The sequence below is a fragment of the Cucurbita pepo genome, chromosome LG03 (genome assembly GCF_002806865.2).
Source record: "Cucurbita pepo subsp. pepo cultivar mu-cu-16 chromosome LG03, ASM280686v2, whole genome shotgun sequence".
Taxonomy (NCBI): domain Eukaryota; kingdom Viridiplantae; phylum Streptophyta; class Magnoliopsida; order Cucurbitales; family Cucurbitaceae; genus Cucurbita; species Cucurbita pepo.
In genome coordinates, this window is record NC_036640.1 from 6009947 (window position 1) to 6013153 (window position 3207).

Consider the following 3207-nt stretch of genomic DNA (forward strand, 5'->3'; position numbering starts at 1 on the left):
ACCAGAGTGTTGAGACAAGCATTCGCTCGAGAAGAGAGCATTAGACAAGATGTGAGCGACATAGAGAACAAAGTTGTAACAAGACTAGAGAAGTATCAGTGTAGCGTTTTCCACATAAAGATGGTCAATTAAGAAATTGGCTGAAGTGTAGTGCCAACACGGGACTATGTTACAAGCTTACCGACCTTGCTTCCTAAAAGGGTAGTGACTATGACAAGAAAAGGTCGTGATACACAAGCTCATCTTGCTACTGTAAAAGGGATGTGGTAATGATGAGAAAATGTCGTGATACAGATCTATGTGCAACTCATAGAATATGATGGTTGAGCCCAAAGCGGCAACGTTTAGGGCGCACTCCCCCTTACTCAGGTGAAGAGAAGTGGATACTAGTTTTTTCATGGTTTATCTGTTGGGTTCATGGGAGTTAGGTCCCAAGTGGGATAATCCACAACCATTGGACAATTGTGTTTTTTTTTTCGTGCTTATGCTCTGAGTCTTGGAGATTGAGAGAACTGAGTCTTGGAGATTGAGAGAAGGTTCATTAGTGGGATAACCCATAAGTAGTACACAAGTTTCTATATTCATTCTAGAGCACGAAAAAATTTAGTGGGTCAAGTTAACGGCTAGTCAAATGTTTGGATCGTCATCTAGATGATATCGAAATTAAGTGGGGAAGAGTGTCATAATCCACAATGCAATTGTATCTCCGAGTAAGTCAGCGAGGACGGTGACTAGTTTAAGTGGGGCAGAGTATCACAACCATGCTACGAAGATAATAGGTTGTGACCTCCACACGCAGACCGATAAGATGACGACCCTCAAGTGGCACCCATCTGGCCACATGAGGGTTGAGACAAACAAGTGCTATAATGCGCCTAAGGAGGAGATGCATCATCTAACACACCAAGAAGAGTGTGCCTTAAATAAAAATTGAGGCATAAGCATGGTTAGAGAGAACGAGGTGACATGAGTACCGAAGATAAGCTCGAAGAGAGCTAGGGTAAGTTCCCAAGCCATAACCTTAGAAGTTGGAGTTTCGATATGAGTTTTGACATGCGACTTTGGAGTTAAGTCTGTCTATATGAAAGATGAAAATTCACCAAATTAAGGTATCAATCAGACACCTGATGGATGCTCCACAAGGCCGTATGATTGCTCGTCAAAATCACATTTGCTCTAGAAAGATTAGAAATGCCTCAAAAGTTACTATAAGAGGGAGACATGGTGTTTGCTCTCCACTACCCTTGAGGGCCTAAGCGAGATACCATGTGACACATATCGTGGGCGAACATAGCAAGACGAGCATCTTCTTTTGAATGGGTCTTTCAAAGACAGTGTCAGACAACACAAATATGTCGACATTGCGCCCTAGGCCATGTGTCGGAGGTTGGTATATGCATTCACTATCTGGTATGGAGTCCATAAATGACATGACATGAACACAGGGGGATTTATGCTCCAATGAGAATCCAGATGGATGGATATTCAGGATGTCCCAGTGAGATGAGTGACACATGAGTCGGTTTCGATAGGCATGTCTGAGCAAGCCAAGATGGTCAAGCTATCCCTAGACATGAGACGACATCACGATGCATGAGTCATGTTGCTGGGAACCAAGATGATGATAGGATGCGACGTTGCGTTATGAGAGACCTTGGCCTAGAGTAGATGCAAAGTTGAATTGGACGACTTGGCCTAGTGTAGAGGCAAGTCGACTAGAGTCGTAGATGAATGAACATGCATGTATAGACAGCGTGTGTGACTAAGCAAGTTTGGATTCTGCATGAATTTGTTTAGTTTGGCAAAATTATGAATATGGATGGAAAATATGAATAGGCTTGAATTTTCCTTAAGCCTTCTCATGAGCCTGTCAAAATCATGACGTCGCACGGTTAATAATGTACGACCATGACTCCGAGAAAAACAGCAGCAAAGACAAAGGACATAGTATTGATATCCACTGTCATAAGAACCGAACAACAAAGTTTACACCTATGTTTCTGAATTTGTTATCACAAAGTTTACACCTATGTTTCTGAATTTGTTATCATACTATTAGCACAAATTTCAATTATGACATTGATAAGTAAATATATGTCACAATAAATCAAGTGAAGAAATTTCATTCAAAGGAGCAGAGAAACCAACGAATAAATATGGCATTTAATCACATGAGAATCCGATGCGCTACAGTTAAATTTCCTTTGTGAGAAACCCTCGCCCGCGTATCTCTATTGACATTCGTTGCTTTATTCCTCGGCGTGAAAGGCGCGCCTGTGCCCTCTTCAACGCATTCCGCGTCTCTTCTCGTTGAAACCCTATCTCTGACAATTTGTCTCTGTCTCTCTCTCACGTTGACTCTCTCGTCTCTCACTCTCAATCTCTTTTGCAGGCCATCATTTTCCCCAAGGCAAACATTCCTCGGTGGAAGGTATTTTTGGTAAAACCCTAACCCCTTCCTAAACCCTCGAAATTCATCTGCATATGCTATTCTTATGCTTATGCTCTCGAATTGGCCGTAAAGCAGTTTCATCCTCCACTTCTCTCCTATCTACAACTTCTCTCCGCCTCTGCTCCTCAGTTGCACAACCAACGGCGGGGACACAAGCTTCAATGGCGGCGCAGCACCCTAAAGATGAGCACTATCTCAATTCTGTCATTCCTAAACGCATCCAACTTTTTCAGTCGATACAAGCAAAGCTGCTCGCCGACCGTCGTTCTCTTCCCTCTGATCCAATCGAGTTAGTATAACGGTCCCATATGTGGAATTGGATAACCTATGCTTGAGCTCATGAAATCCGAATTTTACTTTGTTCTTTGCTTTTTTAGGATCACCTTGCCGGATGGGACGGTGAAGGCGGGTAAGAAATGGCAAACAGCACCAATAGATGTAGCAAGAGAAATCTCGAAAAGCTTGGCTGCGAATGCTTTGATTGCCCAAGTTGATGGAGTTCTATGGGACATGTGTAGGCCGCTAGAAGGCGACTGTGAGCTTAAGCTGTTCACCTTCGAAAGCGATGAAGGGCGCGACACATTTTGGCATTCTAGCGCTCATATACTTGGACAGGTTGATAGCCCCATGTATTCTCGTGCATTCAATCTGAACTCATTGATGACAGTTCATTACACCGTTTCACCTGTATTGTTTTTCCTGGTTTAGTCGCTCGAGATGGAGTATGGTTGCAAGCTCTGCATTGGACCCTGCAC

At 43.2% G+C, this 3207-nt stretch overlaps 1 protein-coding gene across 1 annotated transcript; it reads left to right on the top strand.

The window, feature by feature from the left end:
- Positions 1-2198: 2198 nt before the first annotated feature.
- On the top strand, positions 2199-3207 carry LOC111790996 (threonine--tRNA ligase, mitochondrial 1-like; the record flags this gene model as incomplete). The annotated part of the gene is given in 5 exon segments (XM_023672161.1): positions 2199-2309; positions 2393-2431; positions 2528-2741; positions 2830-3067; positions 3161-3207. Coding segments are annotated over 3 exon segments (413 nt in total), but the record flags the coding sequence as incomplete, so codon positions are not given.